The 20,603-nt window shown below is 40.9% G+C and overlaps 3 protein-coding genes and 1 pseudogene across 3 annotated transcripts; 3 read left to right on the top strand and 1 right to left on the bottom strand.

The window, feature by feature from the left end:
- Window positions 1-3,071: 3,071 nt before the first annotated feature.
- On the top strand, window positions 3,072-6,368 carry LOC122019365. The gene is made up of 6 exons (XM_042576838.1): window positions 3,072-3,169; window positions 3,741-3,817; window positions 4,016-4,091; window positions 4,189-4,252; window positions 4,330-4,381; window positions 4,460-6,368. Exons 1-6 carry the CDS (start codon window positions 3,072-3,074, stop codon window positions 4,597-4,599), a joined length of 507 nt encoding a protein of 168 aa, XP_042432772.1. The 3' UTR covers window positions 4,600-6,368.
- Window positions 6,369-12,706: 6,338 nt separating this feature from the next.
- Window positions 12,707-14,460, top strand: LOC122020028 (fructokinase-1-like). The gene is made up of 4 exons (XM_042577738.1): window positions 12,707-13,178; window positions 13,273-13,605; window positions 13,855-13,971; window positions 14,042-14,460. Exons 1-4 carry the CDS (start codon window positions 12,786-12,788, stop codon window positions 14,168-14,170), a joined length of 972 nt encoding a protein of 323 aa, XP_042433672.1. The 5' UTR covers window positions 12,707-12,785; the 3' UTR covers window positions 14,171-14,460.
- A 546-nt stretch (window positions 14,461-15,006) lies between these two features.
- LOC122020029 lies at window positions 15,007-15,837 on the bottom strand (annotated as a pseudogene).
- Window positions 15,838-19,017: 3,180 nt separating this feature from the next.
- On the top strand, window positions 19,018-20,457 carry LOC122019364. The gene has a single exon (XM_042576837.1). It carries the CDS (start codon window positions 19,018-19,020, stop codon window positions 20,455-20,457), a length of 1,440 nt encoding a protein of 479 aa, XP_042432771.1.
- The last annotated feature ends 146 nt before the right edge of the window (window positions 20,458-20,603 follow it).

Here is a 20,603-nt window from a genome sequence, read left to right as displayed (position 1 = left end):
CTTCTACTCGGGTCCTCTCAATATGATGACCCATCCTGGATGCAGTCGGATTGTGCGACAATGTGCCAACAACAGCTTATTGTTGTTGTTGCATCATCTTTTGAGCCCGGGCTGTGACCGACAACTCAAAATCTTCTTGAGACAGTGATGGTAGTGAATCGTCCAACTTCTTCCATCTCTACGCTTCAGATTCAAATGAAAGTTCCCACAAATGGTACCAAATTTGATCATATCTGAAAACTGGAGAGATGATGCGTTGGGCAAGTGTCGATGTGGTTGACTGGCAGAAGACTTTGCAGGGAAGAGAAAGATGATGAACTAGAATAGGAAAAGAACTCCGAGTGCCTTTCTCTTCTCTGCACATACTCAAGAGAGCAAACAGAACGTCAGTGCCTAAAGACCATGAAAGCGGTCCTTGGCGAAGGCTTTCCGAGACTCAAGTCAGTATGATGTTCTAGTGGGCAAATGGAGAGAAGAATAGTAGAATGCGTGCGCGTAAGTAAGACCATTGTAAAGAATGCGTACCTTGCCAACGAAGAAGACCCCCTTTATATACCATATTGTTGGAGCAATCCAAATGGTCCGTGCAACCAAGTATTTTGGTGTTTGGGCAAAGGGTTTAAGTTAGGTTCACCTTTGTATTTGATATGTGAATGTGAGTGCGCAAGTTTGCATGATGCACATATGACTCAGCTTGATGGCTTCGAGTCTGGTGAAGGATGGAGCATCCGAGGGATCGTGGGCAAGGCAGCAAGGATAAGGGCTGAGGGAAGCAACTTCGAGACATATGCGAAGGATGACATTGGGGGCGATCCATGGGTTTGAATGCATCCGAGGGAGAAAGCCAAAGGAAGTAGACTTGAAATCAAGAGGTCAAAGCTGCAACGGAGAGTCAAGTGAGTTGTAAGGGTGAGGGTACGAGTGCTGAGAGATTGTACTCGGGTACAAGTCGACTGGTGGTTTCATCAATTGACTGGTTCAGTCGACTTGGCAATTGACTGAGAGCGAACAAAATGCTTCTATTCGCTCGGCCAGTGTGGATTAGTCGACTGGTATTGAGTCGTTGGGTTGTAACGGTCGAATATCCATAGATTGCAGTCGACTGATGGTTTTGTCAGTCGACTAGTAGGCGGAGTTTTCCAAACCGTGGCCTATATAACCAAGACTTTGGAGCTTGGTTAAGGCTGACGAAATAGAGGTGGTTATCCCCTATTAGTATTCTACCAGTGCCCTAGCGTCTCAAGTGTTCTTGTGAGAGTTGTGGTGAGGTTTCTCCACTCACAAGGAGCTACGTGAGCTAGCCGAAATTTATCGGAAAGTCATCCACTGATGGATCGTGATCGTCCACCTTACGGGCAGTCATGGAGTAGGAGTCTTATCTCCAAACCACGTTAAACAACGTGTAGTGGTTCACTTGTTCTTTTCCTTATTGTCTTTAACTTTTGTATTCGTATTTGTTTTTGTATTATTCCGCTGCGCAACTAACGAATATGTAGCAAGCAATCGATTTGGGGTGCACGACTATTCAACCCCCTTCTAGCCGGCCATATAAGATCCCCACCACATCTCTCATAACCTCCACAATCATGTGATGACAAAGAATGCCAGAGATTGTTGAGTAAGGAAAGACGTACAGCTTGGCTGATGTACAATAATAACCTTCTAAGGAATCTTCTGTTACTCATATGTGCACCTCTTTTGTCTTTTGTAACTTACGTCATTAATGAGACGGTTGAAGGAATATACTCTCATAAGTTGTTTGTTGATGGGAAGTGCAATCATCTTCGAAAAAGGTTCTAGTGAATGCTCATATTGTAATAGAGGAATATTCTCTGACAAACGGTTGTTATTCTGATAGGTTATTGTGATTCTCTGACCATGTTGTCTACTAAGTGTATCTCAGATGGATTATAAATATATCCATTCTTCTCTTAAACTGCTTAGTTATGCATAGGGTGGTGTTGAAGATCTGTTCTGGAAGAAATATGAAGTTAAGTCCCCTAGCTTTAGTCGGTTATTTAGTCGACCAACCATGTGTTGGAATATTTGCTTTTGAGAAATGAGGAACTGAGTCCCTAGAGATTCGATCAGTACTTTAAGTCAATCATCCATATGAAAGAATGTTTGCCTTTGAAGCGAGAATTTGAGATCTAGAAGTTCGACTGAATTTATAAAGAGATTTGATTTACACTTATCTTCTGTGCATATAAGAGACAAGAATATTGAATTGTGTAAATCTGATTAAAATTATTATCAACCGACTATATGAAAAAAAATGACAGATGAAAAAACTCATAAAGTTGATTGATCATAAGATTGATCAATCGTTTATACCCAAACATGTGATCAATCGGATGTATGATAACTTGGACATCTCTTAAAATCGGTGAATATTTGATAAGGTCTTAATATAAGAATGGAAAAGTTCGACACACTTCTAGGTCGGCCGTCCTCGTCACGAGTGCCTTACCATTTAGCGAAAAGCTACATACTATTGAAAATTACACGTTGATTGCTGCTCTTGATTTTAACTGTCACGTTGAGACTGTCATAACCCACTGTATCAGTTAACAAGAGAATAAACTGTTAATCATAGAAACAGATCTTTCCAAAGATTTGCCAAAATACATCAGAAATCTTAGCAACTAAAATCCAAATGGGACAGTATGAACGGAGATCAAATAGAGCCCCAAATCTTAGGAACAAAGGCAAAAGATCAAATTTCTAAACCTATTGAAGAAACTCAGCAAGAGGATCTCAGATAAAGGAACAAAATACTCCATGAATCTTCGCAGCACACAATGATCGGTTGGACGCCGACGCAGCAAATCGGCGCTAGAATCCTTAGAGGTCACCTGACAGAAAGTTCGCCGGAATACGAGAGCCGATGGTGAAAACCACCCTAATTCCGCTTTCTCTTCGTGAGGAGTCGAGAAGAAGAGGATGGAACGGAGGAGGCCGTTCTGAGTTTTAAACGCACAATTTTACACGTGACTTCCACGTGCATGCAAACAAAAGAACTCGCTGTAGTCGCGGCCAAAAGCATTTCTTAATTAGTTCGTCCCGGCAAGATGGAGGAATGCTTCCGTGATCTGGCTCCCTGTGCGCTCTGCTCGAGCCTTTGGATCCTCCTAGCCGTCAGCTTTCCCACTTCAATCTACGCGATTCGGTAATTGCTCATACGCCTGCTTCTCTTGATCGCCCCTCTTGTTATCTGTTTCTGTTCTCATTTGAAAATTTTAACTGCAGGGGGAATTCGATCCAATTGATCCAGAAAACTCTTGGGAATCTGTTATTGTTGTAAAATTTGATTGCTTTGTGTGTGTGTGTTTTATCGATTATTAGTCATTTCGCTAGGGCACACGAGAATCTTTGTTTTATTTTATTTTTGAAGGAAGGGCATGTGAGATTCTTGAGAGTTTTATAGGTTGCGAAGCGAATGCGTTAGAAACTGAGGAGAATAAGATTAAAGTCAATATAGATGAATCGAGAGGGTTGATGAAGAGTGTTGTTACTCCGTGGCCCGGTTTTCTCGATGTGACTTGTGACTTTGTGCTTATGTTCATAGCCTAGGTCATGCTACCCGAACCTGGAGGAATTGGAAAGCTTGTCTAGATTTGTGGCTCTAAAGTGGACAATTTCGGTTGTCAAATTCCATCACACTTTTGATTACTCTAAAATTCCCTAATTTGCCTAGCTGTAGTGCATTAAGTGTGAAATCCAGATGCTGATTGTGTTTGAAACTCATTCAAGGAAGGATATTGGTATTATGGAGAATCCTGTTTTCAGGGGCGCTACTTATTATCAGATGACAATGGTAAGAGTGACTTTTTCTATTCTTTTTTTTTTTTTAAATAAATGGTTCCGGTTTCTTAGAGTCGCTGCATGTCTATGGTATGTTAGTGTCGGATCCTCATCCTTTTCAGCTTTAGATGTCATTCTTTCAAGCGTTTCAAACTCAACATTGCTGATTCAGTGAGATATTGATTGCTTTTTTCTAATTAAAATCGTGCAGGATACGCATGTACTGCCCTTTCTGTTGATTCATGGACTCGATGCTGTCCAGCTAAAGGGGACCAATTTTCTTGTCGGTGAGTTTTCTCTTCGAACTTCAAACTGTATTTATATTTCTATGATCACCTATTCTCAAAATAAATCACACGCTGAACTCAATAATGCAATTTGCAGGGGCTGCAGCCTTGTTTCACAGTGTTGCAATTCATATGTATCATGCTGCTTAGATCCATCCAGGGTTACTTTTCTCCCTTCTGTATTTGTTTTGACCTTTTATTAAATTTGAAATTTTGATTCATCACACTTTCTTAACAGACCAAAAAAGATCTTGCTCTGAGGGTGAAAATTGCTGGACCAATCTCAGCAAGTAAAGTTACAGATTTAAGTTTGTTGAGAAGAGATTTCTTACTACTTCATTCATTCTCTTGTTCTTCCTCTCTTTTAGGAACTTATTCTAGTGTTTTTGAATTCTGTGTTGGAAGAAGATGTCGTCATAACTCTGCAAGTGTGGTAATGCTGTCACGCCAACCTTTCTTCTTTTTTATCATCTCTACTAATTTCATTGGTGACTATGGCATTCTCTGACAATGAAACTTATAAAAGTAGAATTTAGAAATGGTTATTGTCATATAACACGTTCATTTAAATAAGATCTTGTGCCTTGACAAATTCATTTTTGTCCAAATAAAAAATAGAAGGGAAAACATTTATCTTGGGTATAAACATTATGTTCTTCTAATTGCAACTCTTGTTTAGCATGACTGGGGCTACCTATGTCGGTTTTCCATTGGAAAGTTATGTTATCATATCAAATATCTGCTATAGTATCTACTCATGCTGGCTCAGTGCCTAGCACAGGCATGATATGAAGCAGATTTACAGATTGCATAGAACAGTTCTTATGCATTAACGCATACGAACAACCTGGTGGCTAGTACCATGTCACACAAGAAAACCATTACTCAGTGATGAAGGCTAATTAATACTCTTGACTTTGTTTAATAATATTTATTCGGTGAGGTTTCTGATTAGGTTCAAGAGAAAGCCTATGCAAGTGATTTCCACAATTGTTTTTCACTACAATCAAATTTTTCAGGTACTGCTAAACTTTTACCGTAATAAACATCTGTTAATTACATCATATTGCAACAAAGAGCATTTTGCTTTGAGGATATCATTGCTTTCACATATTGATTTATGAGCTATCTTTAAATTTCGGAATACAAGCCAAATTTTGAAGCAAGATTATCTGGTATTGACATTGTTGTCGGAAGGTAGTTGTACTTGGTTTTTGTGTATGCTTGGTATTTAGTTATGACACTTGTTATGCATAAATCTTATTTGGAAATAGTCTTGGAGAATCTTGTAATGCAGTTTGCAGCTGGAGAGGAAAATCATGTATTCCAAACAGACTTTTGCTGCTAAATAGATGTGATTTGTAAGTATTTTCTTTTAATAAACTTGATTATATCGTTGTACATCTTCTATTCTTATTTCTGTGTCGATTGTATTAATGATGTCAAAAGCTACTGAATCTTGTAGGAGAATAGGAGTCGATAAAAAAACAATGTAGGCATATTTTGATTACGAGGAATCAAGTATAATTTCTATTGATGAACTGCACATGTGGCAGTTGCATATATGTGGTGGTACATTCTTCCATGCTCATAGGTGTCTTTACCAATACCACCAATTTGTGAATGTTTTCAGGCCTTCTCCACCATCAGATTGAAAATGATCCATCAGGTAGATTAGATGCAGAGAAATTCACTTATCAAAAAAGTTCATGGTCTCTAGATGCATTTGATAACTACATTTTAGATCTCTTGGCGTTCTTGGTACTTTCTATTCATCATGTATGAACATTCTGTAGGATCGCTTTTTCACATTTTCGTAAAACAGTCGAGAGTACGCAGCGAAAATAAGAAACACAAAATTAATGTTAACACAATTTCTTTTACTTGGTTCGGAGCTTTTGATGACTCCTACTCCAAGGTCTACACTGTTGAGTGTTTACTTTGGGCAATTCACTAAAATTTTGAGCGTTTACACAATTAGTTTGAAATAAAAGTACAAGTAAACTAAAATTAATTATACCGATGATTTTGAAATGGAAGCTCGTGCGTAGTTGCCGTCGCGGCAACGTTTAGGCATTGTGGAGAGCTTTTCGGAGCAGCGCGCAAGAATAGAAGATGTAGAGAGTTGTTGTCACTTGTATTGAAGTTCTGTAGAGAGGGTTGTTCGAATAGGACTTTTATGGAGCATTGAAGGTGCCTACGGCCTTTTCCGAGGCGCCTCTAGATATAAATCTGATCCCTTACCCTCTGTTTAGATGAGGTGGACGAAGGTTCATTAATGGAAGGGGAAAGGAGGGGAAAGGAGGGAAAGGGAGGGGAAATAAAGTATTTATATTCTTATTCTTTGGGAGGGAGGGAAGGTTTATTAATGTAACATGTATTACCATGTTTGGGAGGAAAGTGAGGGTAATGAAGGTTAAATATATAAAGTTATAAAATTACCCTCATTTTTATTAAAGACTTGTGCATTCAAGAACATAGTGCATCTTGCATACATTTATTGGTTAAGACTTACGTATTCAAACATTTGTAGCTTATTTGTTAAAGTTGGCATCGAAATTGGCGTCGGCATCGGCATCGACATCGGCATCGAAGTTGGCATCGAAATTGGCGTCAAAGTCGGCATCGGCATCAAAGTCGGCGTCAGCGTCGGCATCGACGAAGTGCGACCGTCGGGCGGTGGGAGTCAAGTGGTGTGAGTGTTTTTCATCGCGATGTAAAGAATATCTAAAATAATGATTTTTTTAAAAATTAATTTAATAAACAGGAATAAAATTAGAACATAAATTTTTTTAATTCCCCTTACCCTTCCTTATACCCCAAATCGGGGTGTAAAAAATTCTTTCGTTTCATGGGTAAGGAAGGTTAAAGCTTACCCTTCCTTACTTTTCCTTTCCATAGCTCACTTCCTCCCAAACAAGATTTTAAATTTTTCTTCTCCTTCTTTACCCTTTCCTCTCCTTCCCTCACCTCCTCCCAAACATGCAATTAAGCTTCGGTCATGAAAAGTTGTGTGAACTGCGACCTTTATCTACCTGAGGGTGCCTTCCAAGCGCCTCCGCTGCGCTCCAAGGCGCCTTCCATGCGCTCTAGGGCGCCTCCCTACAGCGAGAACTTTATCCTCAAAATTCATCCACTCGGGGGCGCCTTCGCCCAGCTCCGAGGCGCTTTCGTACAACTTTGAGGTGCTTCGAGCACTGTTCATCCGATGCTAACTTATGCATTTTTGCTCCTGCAAAATATGTTAGTCCAAATACAAAAAAATACCTTGTAAAACAGAGTTAACACAATCAAAATATAGTATTTTGACATGTTGGTCCCGATGTGACCGACAAGATAGGGTGAATTGTCCTATTAAAAATTTAACACTTTTTTTTGCTTGCTTGTTTAGGAAAGACAAACACAAGTTAAAGTAGTTAGAAAAATTAATATAAATTAAAGAATAAGAGGTAGAAAAGTTACTTGGTTTACAACTAGAGACGTTGCTAATCCAAGGCAAAGTAAGCTCACTAAACGACTCTTTCGATGAAGGCGGAGTAACCTCTTATAGACATTAAAAGCTCAGAAAAGAAACTACGGACTAAGAAATTGATAGTACAATGTTCGTATTCAAGTGTTGTGTAGAATCTCGAGTCCCAAGCCTCCTTTTATAACTTTACTGGCCAAAGTGATCGTTTGCTGACGTGGCGCATCCCGGGCGCTCGGACCCGGTCCGGGTGCCTTAGCTGGTCACCTCAATCCGTTTTATAACGGCTAAGTGATAAGTAGCTTATTCATTCCTGGGCGCCTGGATCGGTCTGGGCCCCTAGATTGCTGTTGACGTGGATCCTAAATCTATCCACGCTGCAACGACTACGCGGGGGCACCTCTTCTGCACCATATCAGTTCAAGCGCTTAGGATTTGGTCCAGGCGCCTGGTTGACTTGTCCGACTAATGCTCCACGCTTGAGTGATTGATCGGACATCCGGTATTGGGCTCACCCGAACACATCTCCGACCTTCTTTTCTCGATCAGTCTTCCGCTTCGGCTTCTCGTCCCTTGGAAGCGCCGCACGAGTCCTTCCCGTCCGCTGGTGTACTTTTCCGGAGCACCTTGTCCCTCGAATGCACTGAGTCCGTCAACTCGCTTCCCGTGCCACCTTTCTCGCTAACTGTGTCTTTAGCTCGACCTTTTGTGTTCCTAAGTTTCTGCGCACTTAAACACAAGGATCAAATATAATAGGACCTAACTTAATCCGGTTGATCACATCAAAACTTACCCGGAGTTTCAAGATTGTCCGGTTCTGACTTTTAGATTTCCAATGAAATCTTAGGTCGAATCGATGTCTATTGTTTCCTCAATGGGGAACGCGCCCTCACCAGAGAGTTTCCTTTTGCCAAACACCCGTTTGGACTTTTGTGTAGCATTTAACCTTGACCTCCGAGACTTTCGTTAGACGCTCGATCCTCCACCTACCTAGACTTCCGCATAGTGTTCGCGACCCCAAGGACTTTCGCCCGATGTCCTCGAACTACAAAGTCTTCTGCCCAGTCCATCCTACCAGGACTTCGTGCCCAATCCTTTCGACCAGGATTTCATACCAAATCTTTTGACCAAGACTTCGTGCTTAATTCTCTCAACCAGGATTTCGTGCCACCAAGACTTCTTGCCCAATCTCTTGACTAGGACTTCGTTACCTAGCCTCAACTAGATTGTGCCTGTATATTTAGGTAAACTTGTTACATCACAATACAACTTAACTTTAAATTTTTTATCATTATCAAAATCAAATTTAATTAATTGGTACTCCCAGTACCAACACATTCTTGGGTGTAATATCGTACATCATGAATTATCACAGTTTGTTTCTTAATTCCTTTTTTGCCGAAAAATGTAATGCAACTATAGTTAAACAATCATGATCAAATTGCCATGTGTTTCTCAGTAAGTTGCTAGTTAACCAGTTTGCAGAAATATATGCACTGCAATGGTGGATGCGCTGCGAGCATTGGGGCAGGTCGACCTGCAGAAGTTGTTGCAGTTGCACCCAAGAACATGGTCAATGGAGGATCCAAACAAAAAAAGGAAGAGGGTGCTCAAAGAAGGGAGTCGGAGCTTGTCTTTCTTCTCGCTGCCTCTCGGACTACAACATACTGATGGAATTTTCCGAGAGCAAGGGGGTGCTCAAGCACACCCCCTTTCCCCTCTAAATCCGCCACTGAACATGGTATAGCATAATTTACTCTTTTATTTCGAAAAATTTATAATTATCTCGTTATAGTTTTAATATAATCAATCAAGTTAAGTTAGATTCTGTGTGTGTTTGATCATTGTGTCTAAGTATGTAGAAGCTTAGGAACACAAGAAGTCGAGCGAAAGACGCAGTTAGTGAGAAGGATGACACGAGAAAGGAGTCGACGGACTCGGTGCATCCGAGGGACGAGGTGCTACGGAAGAGTACATCGGTAGACGAGAAGGACGTGCGGGACACTCGAGGGACGAGAAGCTAGAGAGGAAGTCTGCTCGAGGAGAAGGCCGGAAGATGAGTCCGGATGAGCTCAATTCCGGATGGATGAAATCACCCAGGTGATCGGAGCAGCGGAAGAGTCAACGGGGAGTTGCGGAACTGTTGGAGGCGCCTTTAATTTGGTTGGAGGCGCCTCCGTGTCTTTCTATGGAAGGCGCTTTCAACCACCCATGGAAGGTGTCTTAGACTGGGCAAAATGTAACCGTTAGCGAAGATAGAACCTTATCTTCGCTTGACTCGCTAAAGGCGTCTTTCATCTTGTTGGATGCGTCTTTCAGTTTCGGATAAGATTTTCCAAGGACTATAAAAAATTCTCCGGACCTAGGAAATATTGAACAACTTCTATATTAACTTTTCTAGTCATTTCTGAGCTATTAACGTATGTAAAAAGACTTCTCCGCCTTCAACGAATGAGACCTTTTAGTAAGCTTTTCAACGTCTTGGATTAACAACCATGTAGGTTGTAACTAATTAAAATTCTGACTTTTATCTACTCTTTTTAAGTTATTATTTCTTTTATTATTGTTATTATGCGACTAATCAAAGGATCGAGAAAGAAATTTATTTTTCTTATAAGTAATTTACTCCCCTTATAAGTAATTTACTCCCCTTCTACCGGCCAACGGGTCATAACAAAATTCATTAACTACATGTTGCCTGCAATGCTGTGTTCAGCCCTTTAACTGAAATTATCGAAATTAAGAAAGAATTTGTATCCTCGCAATCAATAGCAGTTCTTTTTTCTTCGTTAGTGATGTCATAATCTGTTAACCTTGGATTAGGTGGTAAAGTACTTGATAAAAACTTTTTTTCAACTGGTTAATTTTAGTCGAGAACTATGCTATACTACTTAATGCAGTTGGCTACTTAAATTTCTCTGGGTCGCAATCCCTTCTTTAAGAAGTCAACTTCACAAGTCAAAAAGCATAGCAGGTATCATTATTTGACAGCCTATACACGGCGATCATGGAGTATGTGGGACGTAGCACTCAATTAAATGCTATGGTTGATTCACGTGCTACATATCTTGCAAGGTAGCTAGGGTTTGGTAGTGCCTTTTACAAAGCTGCTTTTGATGACCAATCACTTTTTGGTAGGTTTGTGTTCTAAGATCTAATTTTATGATATTGAACACAATATTTAACATTTAATTAATATTTTATTAAGACAAACTAAAAGTGTTTAAATTGTCAATGTTCCCTATTTAATAGTTATAATAGTCCAAGAATACATAATCAATATAAGCAATGACCAAGGAATGAATTGTTGTTGCAGAACCTGGAGCATGCATGCTTGTACACTGGGACAAAGTCTTTACTTTCGTGTGATTGCCAACACCAACATAGAGGGTTGCAAATAAGTCGAGTTGAGCCGAATTTTAGGATATTTAAATTTATTTGATAAGGTAATTAAGTTGAGCCGAGCCGAACTTAAAATGAACCAAACTTTTGAAATGAGTATTCAATCTTGACTTGATTTATATTTTATAAGTTTGAACTTGTTCGAAACTTGACTTGAGATTGATTCGTTTATATGTTATCAAACTCTCAATTCAAGTTTAGTTCGAGCTTGATTCGTTTAGATATTATCAAACTCTCAATTTAAGTTTGTTTGATTATTTAAAATTTTTAGTTGTTTAATTAGTTATTGAATTTGATAATTTAAATTTATTTATTTATTTATTTTATTATTTATTTAGCATATTGAAAAGAGTTTGATTAATGAATATGATTCATGAACATTATTCATAAACGTTGTTCACGAACATTATTCGCGAACGTTGTTCACGAATGTTAACGAGCTGAACACATATGTGTTCAAGCTTGTTTGTTTAGCTTAACAAGTTCAAGTTTGTTTGTCTAATTAATCTTATGTATATTGAACGAACATAAACAAATTTTTATCAAGCCGAACATAAAATTTGTTCACGAACGTTTGGTTCATTTACAGTTCTACCAACATACCAAGAGGCTTTGCCCCTGTGCATGATGCCGGTAGTCGGAAAATAATCTTGCTGGCCGGGCCTTGTTTGCTAGATGAATTCACCAAATATCTTCAAGATTTTGCTCATGCCTCTTTGTAGTAGTCACGGAAACCCTATGCTACAACAATGGAAATACAGTTATTTGTCATCTCTATTTTGTCTGAAATATGTATGTACTGAATGTAGCGGCAGCATTCGAATCAGATCGCTAGCGGTGGTGGACAGTCCATTCCATATCAGATCTAGCCCAACATGAAAATAAGTTGACCAGACCCGGATCCGGACCGAGCTCGGCCATGTAGATCCTTTTGGAGATCCTATCAAAAGGTAGGGATATGGCTTGTGGCCCCTCTCAACTACCTTTATATTTGTTAACAGTTTGTTTTAATTCAAACGCATGCACTAAACAAAAGCACACAAAAGGTTGTTTGCAATAAACCTATTGGTCAACCCACACCTTTTTCAATTTTTCGATGCCTTGTTGTTTCATGCATCGCTCATTAGATTATTCAGCATGCAGATTACTAACCATGAAATTTAAAATCAATTTGTTAATATATATTAAAGTTACAAATAAGTTGACAACATCAAGTAAAAAATATGTTAAATATATATATTTATAAAACTTTATCCATAGTAGTTCAGGAATTTATCTTAACTTGGATCTAGTAATTATTAAAGTTGTTATTTCCAAGTTTATCTTTCAAAATAATTATGATACAAATTTTTTAATTTAGTTAATTAGTGAGAATTAATCAAACAATTATAATTTATAAAATATAAGTATTTTAATTTTAAAATTTTAAAGTTGTAATCCATTACTTTTTAATAAAAAAAAATATATTTATGTGGTTTATTTATTACTTTAAATAACTTGGAGAAGATAAAATAAAGTCATTGGTGATAAGAAATACCCCTAAAAAGAGAATTTTCGTTTCACCCGGCAAGTTTCACATTTTTAGAACAATGGCTTTATGTAATTTTTTAAATCATGAAAACACCCCCTTTTCACCAGATTATTATTTTATTTTAATGTTTCCAAAAGCTGAGGAGCTTTTTGGAAAAAGTCATTTGACCAATTCTATAGGTTTTGGTCTATAAATTACGGCTGCCGTCTCCTCGATGGAAGGTCTCTCTCGCCCTTCTCTTCCCTTCTTTCTCGGCTTGGATCTCTCTGTTCGCTGCAAACGATCGATCGCGGCCATGGCGAAGGGGAAGGACGTCATCGTGAGCTTCGGCGAGATGCTCATCGATTTCGTGCCCACCGTCTCGGGGGTTTCCTTGGCGGAGGCGCCGGGGTTCATCAAGGCCCCCGGCGGCGCGCCTGCCAACGTGGCCATCGCCGTGGCCCGCCTCGGCGGTCTCGCGGCCTTCGTCGGGAAGCTCGGTGACGATGAGTTCGGCCGCATGCTCGCGGGCATCTTGCGTTCCAACGGCGTTGACGATGCCGGCGTCCTCTTCGACACCGGCGCCCGCACGGCGCTCGCGTTCGTGACCCTCCGCGACGACGGAGAGCGTGAGTTCATGTTCTACCGCAACCCTAGCGCCGATATGCTCCTCACCGAGGGAGAGCTCAACCTCGACGTCATCAAGAGCGTAAGCGTTTGGATCTTTGTGCGCTTCGAGAAGATGACCTAAAATCCTAGCTCTTCTGCCCATTTCGCTCAAATCTCTTTCGAGTCATTTGCAGGCTGCGGTGTTCCACTACGGATCTATAAGCTTGATCACAGAGCCGTGCAGATCGGCGCACCTGAAGGCGATGGAGGTGGCGAGGAAAGCAGGGGCGCTGCTCTCCTACGACCCCAACCTCCGGCTGCCTCTGTGGCCCTCGGCGGAGTATGCGCGGGAGCAGATCATGAGCATCTGGGACCGGGCCGACATCGTCAAGGTTAGCGACGTTGAGCTCGAGTTCCTAACCGGCACGGATTCGGTAGAGGACAAGGTCGTGCTGACTCTGTGGCGGCCAGAGTTCAAGCTTCTGCTCGTGACGCTCGGGGAGAAGGGTTGCAAGTACTACACCAAGGTACATGCTTTACGAATCGCGCTTTTCGTATACCTCTTTAGGACTCAGATTGATGGAATTCCGATTCCAGATTCATTGTTCTAGTGATTTCCAGTTTGGGCTTTTTCAAGATCCCTCCAAAGTTTGGATCTTTACACTCCCCTCATTCAACATCTTGATTCTGGATCAATTCCACCAACTTCTCTTTAAATTTCCTCCTTTGCGATTAACTCGAACAACACTTTCTCGGTTCCCAAAATTTTTTTGCAGAACTTCAAAGGGAGTTTAAACGGATTTGCAGTCAAAACAGTAGATACAACCGGCGCAGGAGATGCATTTGTTGGTGCCTTACTCCGCAAGATTGTTAATGACCAATCTGTGCTACAGGTGAATTAACCATCAGACAGATCCTTGAATCCATTCCTTTTTGTGCCCTTTGCTAATACAATCCGTGCAGAATGAGGAGAAGCTGAAGGAAACACTCAAGTTTGCCAACGCATGCGGAGCCATCACCACCACCAAGAAGGGAGCCATTCCTGCCCTGCCAAATGAAGCTGAGGTCTTGAAGCTTCTGAAGGGAATCTAAGGGGGAAAAAAAATGTTTCCTAGTCTTGAATCTCAAGTTCATCGCTGCATTTGAGTTAAGTGCCATTGGAGTTTCTGCTGTTTTATTTTGTGTTTTTTTTTTAAATACTTTTGGCATGATAATAAGGCTTTCCAATTGTTGCTAGCAATTTGGCAGGTAACTAGGTTTTGATGTTTTTCATTCTTGTTTTAGTTCTTTTGAGGTGACTTTAGGGGTTGCTTGGCAATGTAACTGGTTGATAAATGTTACGAACATATATAGACAAGTAAAAAAGGAAATTTGAATTCTTATGGTTTCTTCTACACATGCAATTGTAGCAGGAACTCTCTATGTAATTTACCTTCTCCCCTGAGTTGCTTGGCCCATAAGATAAGATGGCGGCTTCACCTTTTGTCATTAGAGATCATCTCTAGGGGTTTCGATGTTAACCAAGTCAAGTTTGATTGAATTTATCGATTTTTCATTTGATTTGTGCGTAATTTTATGCTCAAAAACATATTTTTTTTTATGAAATCTAATTTTGCAAACATGCACATGGTTGCTAGTCCTCTCATCTTTTCCAAAAATGTATGTTCTAAGGCAAAATACTTCTCATTTGTCTCTATAATTTTAGATTTTCCAAATATCAATCATCAATGTCTCAAATAAAGGATGATTTTCAAAATATAGTGCCTCTATTTCAAATCAAATGTTGTTACAATTCTTAGAGAAGATCAGTTTGGCAGAGTCTATTGGATCGAACGCAACTTCAAATTTAGACGCGAATAAGTAAACCACATTGCATGCACTTTTCTATCACAATCTCACTTGCAACAAGATGAAATCCTATTTCTGAATTTTGATAGTTCAATCAAATAATTGATAAATAAATCAAATATTACATCAACCTAAAATCGAATAATTGATAAATCAATGTTACATCATTTCCCAATAGTTTAATTAATTGAAAAGCCAGACACAATTGAACTAAACCTGGAAAGGCTGCCAATGGCCGGTGGCCGCGTACTCCCCTTCCTGCTGCACCTTGGCGCTCCTCATGGCGCTCCCTCCGCCGTCGACGGCCGCGTAGTACCTCAACACGAAGGCGAGCGCCATGACCACCCACTCCATGCAGAAGATGACGACGCCGAGCGCCCCCACCATCCTCAGAATCACCACGCCGTCCTCCGCCCGCACGTACGACTTGAGCCCGTCTGTTAGGAAGTTGGCGGTGCGGGTGAAGGCGAGCACGGCGACGGCGCCCTGGAGGATGGCGGCAAGGACGGTGGATGCCATGTGGACGCCGTACTAGCGGGCGGAGGGGCCGGCCGCGGCGGCACAGCCGAAGACAGCGGCGGCGATGGTGAGGGCGTGGAGGAGGACGAGGAGGAAGCCGCAGGGAGAGGGGACTAGGCGGAGGGAGAGAGTGAGGAAGACGCAGCTGGAGGCGGCGCCGAGGAGGACGTAGTTGGAGAGGAGGAAGGACTTGTGGGCGCGGCAGTGGGCGGGGGAGGAGGTTGCCGGCGGCGGAGACGCGATCGAGATCATCCCCATTGATCGGAGCTAAAATGATGGCACAAAAAAGATCTTTTCTTCGAGTAAAATCGAATTCAGAGATTGATGGATTCGTGCTGCGACAGAGGAGCCTTATTTGTAGGCGTCGAAGAACAGGGGAAGGCTATTCGACCGTTGGAAAGTAGATCGATCTGGGGACCGCGGAAGAGTTAACGGCTACTTCTTACTTTTGCTTTTTGGTCCTCCTTATTTTTAATAGTTGCGATGATTAGGAAAGATAAAATTTGAGCTTAAATATTTAGGATCGATAGTTGAGTTTTGACAAGTTGAGGGTCAATTCTCTCATCGAGATATAGGTTGTGATGTTAATTGATAGTAATAGGTAACCTTATCATCTTATAGTTCCTTTAGGATGATCCCTTAGTGTCCTTAAGGAAAATAAATAATGAAAGGTTTCATCCCGTGATAATAATTAGGGTTGTAAATAAGTTAAGTCGAGTTGAATTTTGAGATGTTCAAGATTATTTGATAAGATAGCCGAGTCTAGTCGAGCTTAATTAAAATGAACCAAGTTTTTAAAATGATTATTCAAACTTGACTTGATTTATTTTTTATGAGTTTGAACTTGTTTGAATCTTAGCTTGAGTTTGGTTCATTTAGATGTTATCGAACTTTCAATTCAAACTTGGCTCGAGCTTAGTTCAAGTTTAGTTTGAGCTTGATTCATTTAGACATTATCGAGCTCTTAATTCAATATTATTTAATTGTTTGAAACTTTTAGTTATTTGATTGATAATTGAACTTGATAATTTAAATTTATTTATTTATTTAACATATTAAAAAGAATTTTATTAATAAATATGGTTCGTGAACATTGTTCACGAACGTTAACCAGTTGAATACATATGTGCTCAAGTTTGTTTGTTTAGATTAACGAGATGTTCAAACTTGTTTGTTTAATTAATCTTATGTATATTGAATGAATATAAATGATGCGGTGATGATGAAGGACCCCACCCCCGCTGCCACAGTGGGATCAAAGTCAAGATGATCAACGAGTGGACAATATCGGCCGGTCAGTCGGTCGGCAAGACAGTAGGCGTCACATCAAGAGTTCAACTTCGGTCGAGCGGGTATCTCGCTTGGCCAAACAGTAAAGTATGATATCGACAAAGTTCGACCTCGGCTAAGCGGTTATCCCGCTCGGCCCAACAATAGAGCATGTGGACAGTGGACTTCCGACCGAGCAGCTATCCTGCTCGGCCCGACAGCTGACAGCGCGTGGACAGTGGAATAGTGGAATTCTGGGCGAGCGGTTATTCCGCTCGACCAAACAACAGACACAGCAGACTATCTTTCAACATCCTTTTGGGAGCTAGTGTCACTGACAGGCAGCATGGTCAGACAGAAGATCGTACGACGGAAGCTTCCATTGTCACTTCAGAGATATGCTCGGATTGTTATGGTACTGTGTCAGGGATACTTTACTAACAAGTCTTTTCAGTGAAAGGTTCAAGATGCTTGCTCGCCTGGGAAAGCATGTATGCGCGCTACCGAAGCTCTATATAAAGGGGGGTCCAAGCTTCAGCAGAGCTATACGATATCTTACTGTTGCGCTACAGTCTTCTTATTGCTCTGCTATTTGCTTCTTCTTCTTCGCCGGAGATTGACTTGAGCGTCGGAAGGTCATCGTCGAGGACCTCTTCCCTGGCTCGGCATTAACGCCACTTGCGTTGTAGGTCGGAGTGAAGTCCACAGGAGGTCAGCGGGAGTGCCACATCCCCAACATCCATCTCATTGACTTTCGAGCATGATCAATAAACAAGTTCTTACTAAGTCGAACAATAAACTTGTTCATAAACACATATAATGAGGGTTGAGACTACTAGTGGGATATTTTGTAGTCATTAACCCTCTGTTTGGATGAGGTGAGGTAAGGTTCATTAATGGAAGGGGATGGAAGGGGAAGGGAGGGGAAGGGAGGGAAAGTAATATATTTATCTTGCCATTGTTTGGAAGGGAGGGAAAGTTCAAAAGGATGGAAATGAAAGTTAAATATACAAATTTATAAAAATATCCTCTTATTTTTTTTAATAAATCTGCATGTGAAAATATAAATAAGGATAAAATTGGGATAATTTTTCCTTACCCTTCCTTACACCCCAATTTGGGGTGTAAGGAATTTCGCTGATTCCCGAGCATGCAAGAGGAAGCTTTACCCTTCTCTCCCCTTCCCCTTCATGACTCACTCTCTCCCAAACAAGTGTACAAATTTTTTTTACCCATATTTACCTTTCCCTCCCCTTTACTCACCTCCTTCCAAACAGAGGGTAAAAGTTGATCTTAGTTTTATTGACAGGACGCCCTTACATAATAAGTTGTAACATTATATCTTTTAGAGAAGAGTGACCATGAGTAGTTTAGATTATCGGAATGGAGTTGCATATGAAGGTGTCTTCCTTTAACTATGCATCTCATTTGGAAAAAAAAACAGAATCTCTTGTGTAGTCTTCATTGATACTTTTACAATTATCCTTCATTGATATCTTCATGGGATGTTCATTATTAATTAGAGGATGATAAATTTATTATAATTGATAAGAAATCAATTTTCGATGAATCTATATCTTTGGGAAAAAATCTCTTTCGTCTACTGATTAATTTAATCATCAATTATAAATTGACTTTATAATTCACATTCTTTTATAAAATCTAGGACGAACTAAAAAAAAAACCTGAATAAAATTATCTACTGAGAACCATTATTCTTCACTGCCATTGTTGTATAATTTTAGTATTAAAAATGATGAGGTGTCACTTCTATATATATATATTTTTCCGAAAGTAAGATATCTTTTGAATGATAAATAAAATAAATTGGCATACGGGCAATGCCAAAACAATTATTGTGGTTTAAAATAAACATGACAAATTAATAAATCATTAACAAGAACAAAAACTCTAATTTGGTTACAAATGTAATTTATACATATTCATAGGGTTAATTGCTTAATGCTTACCATCGGTTAGTATTTTTTTAGTTGAATGTTGAAAATACGTGGAGTCAACTGAAATTTTGCTAACCCAACGGCACCACACTAGAGTCAATCTGGGCCGTCCGTCATTCTCTTCGATTTAATCAACATGACAAAAGGTGAAATTTCGGGATGATCGTACAATTTCTAAAAGAGAATAAATCACGGACACGTGTCCGACAATAACGTAGCATTTTACGTCCGTTTGAAAATCGATCTCGTAGTTATCTGCCGTAATATAACTGTATAAATCATATGCGCCAGAGCGCAAAATCGTACCGCTCGTTCGGGTATATAATCGATCAACGTCGCGTGGCGATGATTCCGAAGGAGTCGTATCCCCAGGCACTTCTCTTTTTGCCAACGGATCTATCGTCGGAGATGGGGCGAGAAGCCGTGAACGCAGCTCCAACGTCGGGGAGGAGGAAGAGGAGCTCCAAGGATCCAATGGCGAAGAAACTGGATCCGCTGAAGGAGCGCAGCAGAGGCTCCTTCCCTCCTTCAATCGCCGCCTCCGGAGCATCCAAAGCTGGCCGCTTTAGGTTTTGTGATTCCTCTTCCAAAGAATCGCTCGCCGACGGATCGAAGACGGCGACGGGAAGTCCCCGGTCGGCGCCTCCCAATTCGAGAAACGTCGCCTTCAACTCCAAGATCACCGCGAAGGCTGTGCGTAGGAAGATCGGTTCCACCAATTTCTCAAAGCAGATGTCGACGACCACACCGACTTCCTCCGCCACTCCTCCTATTCAAGCTTCCATTTCGCCGGAGGTCCCCACGGATAACTCCTCAGTCACGCCTGCGTGTTTTGCTGCAGGCCATGTGATCGTCGGAGTGCACGACCGGAGGAAATGCAGGCCTAGAGGCATACTCTCCGTGGGCGGAGGAAGAGAGCTGGAGATTCCAGAGTTCAATGGCGGAGTTGCTGATCCAATTAGGGTTTCTGTGACACCTCCACCACCAGCCGCCGCATCCATAAACTGGCTATCTTCGCCTTCAAAAAATGGAAATTTGGGTCATTGTCCTGCCGAAGCTTCCATTGATTGGCTACTTTCACCTGGTGAAGATGAAGAAGTGCCATCGCCTGAGCTCAATTCTCCATGCTCGGAAACAACACCACCATCTGGTGTCATGATTCTGCGAACTCCGACCTCCGGCGACGGTGTCAGTCCCTTCTCTTCGATCCTAGAGAGAATTGCAAAGACATCCCAAAGCAAACATCGCCAGCCTCGACATTCTTTGGTTGAAGACCATGTTACCTCTGCACCTTCATTGCATTCAAGTTCAACAAAGAACAACAATTTATGTCAGCCAAGGCCACAAAGGCACAATGCAAATCGTCAAACAACATGCTGCGGGCTTAGTTTCCAGTTTGGATCGATCGAAACTTCATCAAACTCTGTAGATTTAGACCGGTTTCAGCATCTGTCGCCATCTGATAACATTGATCAGACAAGAATGCCAGGCTATCGATGGCTTTCAGACGACGAGGATGATCTCAACTGCCTCAAAGAAGATAGAGCAAGCTTGATATCTGATCACATGGAAAGTAATGGGGGCAATAATCAAAATGGACACATTGCAGCAGCTGGTTTTGGATCTGTTGAATTTGTGTTTGAAGCTGAAAAAACTGGCGCCAAAGGTCCTATACGAGGACCGATTTCGTCGGCAGAATCCATCAGCATGGAGGGGATCGTGGTTGCAGCCTCTGATGATTCTGACTGGACAATGTCCTACAAGAACCACTTATTTGAAGTATGACATACCTTATACCTTTCACTTGTTCTACTCCCTTATATTAGCTTTTCATTGTTCAATCCTTGTAAACTACATTCTAAATTGTACTAGTTGAAGTTCCACTCCAGACTTGCTTCATGAAGAACCATTATTGTGTATTCGTCCAAACG

The sequence above is a fragment of the Zingiber officinale genome, chromosome 9A (assembly GCF_018446385.1).
Source record: "Zingiber officinale cultivar Zhangliang chromosome 9A, Zo_v1.1, whole genome shotgun sequence".
NCBI lineage: Eukaryota > Viridiplantae > Streptophyta > Magnoliopsida > Zingiberales > Zingiberaceae > Zingiber > Zingiber officinale.
Note: the sequence above shows the minus strand (reverse complement) of the source record. Positions and strands in the feature narration are given on the sequence as shown.